Raw genomic sequence first — 1,356 nt, 5'->3', positions numbered from 1 at the left:
GCGAAGAAGCTGATCCAGAGCCTGAGTAGAGGAGCCCGCTGGGGAGGGCTGAGCTGGGGCCTCTTGTGGGGCTGGCCTTGTTGACAGAGCTGGACACTGACCACATAAGGGCAGGTGCCTAAAGCGGCACAGGAGGGACGGGGGGATGTGGCCATTCCAGGAAGCGCCAGCCTGTCCCAGAGAGCGCCGAGGCTGTGCCAGGGGGCGCCGAGGCTGTTCCGGGGAGCACTAGGCTGTTCCAGGGGGCGCCGTGTCTGTTCTGGGGGGCCATGTCTGTTCCAGGGAGCACCAGGCTTTTCTGGGGAGCACCATGGCTGTTCCAGAGGGCACCGTGTCGGCTCCAGAGGGCGCCAAGGCTGTTCCGGGGGCACCGAGGCTGTTCCGGGGGGTGCCATATCTGCTCCAGAGGGCATCAAGGCTGTTCCAGCGGGCGCCGTGTCTGTTCTGGGGAGGGCCATTAGTGTTCCAGGGGGCACTGAGGCTGTTCCAGGGACCCTGCTAGCTGGGGGTTGCACTTTGAAGACATCCCACTCTGCTTAGGTGGAGAAAAGGCTGTAGAAGCCCTTGGGTACCTGTGCAGAGAGAGTCAGCTCTGTGCTGAGGCAAAGCCAGGGTCCCATGCGCTCCCCGGCCCCGAGGGTGGTCTCCAGGGGCGGTAACAGGGCCTCATCCCACAGAGGTGCAGGCCCGGGGCCTGCAGATGGCCTCGGAGGAGGCGGTGGATGAACGGAAGGGTGAGGGGTCTGGGCCCATCCCGAGGGACAGGTGCGTGGTCAGGGCCCCACAGGACAGCCAGGGTTGTGCCTGCTGAGGGGCTGCATCCACACCAACCCCCGCCCAGCTCAGAGGCGGCCCCTCCCCCCAGATGCGGTGACCTGAATACGTCAGGGAAGGCGACATGCCTGGAGGTGCCCCCACAGCCCTCAGCACTCACTGGGAACACAGGAGAGGAAGTCCCTGGAGTGGTCTGAGGCCCAAGGAGGCAGCTGCATGGGATAGGGAAACTGAGGCAGAGAGGCTCGGCTGCTGCCACGTGGGAGCGGGGCTTTCACAGGGGAGAGGGCCATGGCCCTGCCCCATGGAGGGGCTGCCAGGCAGGGCATGTGTAGGGTGGGCCTGGGCAGAGGCCAGGGGGCGATGAGTTAAAAGGCAGTAAACCCACAACAAACGGGGGGTCTGTAGACCAGGGCGAGGTGGCCGGGCCAGGGCCTGACAGCGCTCACTGCTGTTTACAAGGACTGCAGGGTGAAGGACATGAAGGGGTCCCAGGCCCCCCTTCCCACCCCCTGCCCACAAAGACAGGACCCTGGACAGCTCCCATGGGGGCCAAGCCCCTCCCAGGAGGCTTCCCACCCC

The 1,356-nt window shown here is 65.6% G+C and overlaps 1 protein-coding gene across 1 annotated transcript; it reads right to left on the bottom strand.

Moving 5' to 3' along the window:
• Positions 1-5: 5 nt before the first annotated feature.
• LOC116273420 (translation initiation factor IF-2-like) lies at positions 6-532 on the bottom strand (the record flags this gene model as incomplete). Its single annotated transcript, XM_031662479.1, has 1 exon — positions 6-532. A coding segment is annotated over one exon (527 nt), but the record flags the coding sequence as incomplete, so codon positions are not given.
• Between the last annotated feature and the right edge of the window lie 824 nt (positions 533-1,356).

The sequence above is a fragment of the Papio anubis genome, unplaced genomic scaffold, assembly GCF_008728515.1.
Source record: "Papio anubis isolate 15944 unplaced genomic scaffold, Panubis1.0 scaffold6607, whole genome shotgun sequence".
In the NCBI taxonomy this organism is placed as follows: domain Eukaryota; kingdom Metazoa; phylum Chordata; class Mammalia; order Primates; family Cercopithecidae; genus Papio; species Papio anubis.
This window is presented reverse-complemented; position numbering and strand designations above follow the sequence as displayed.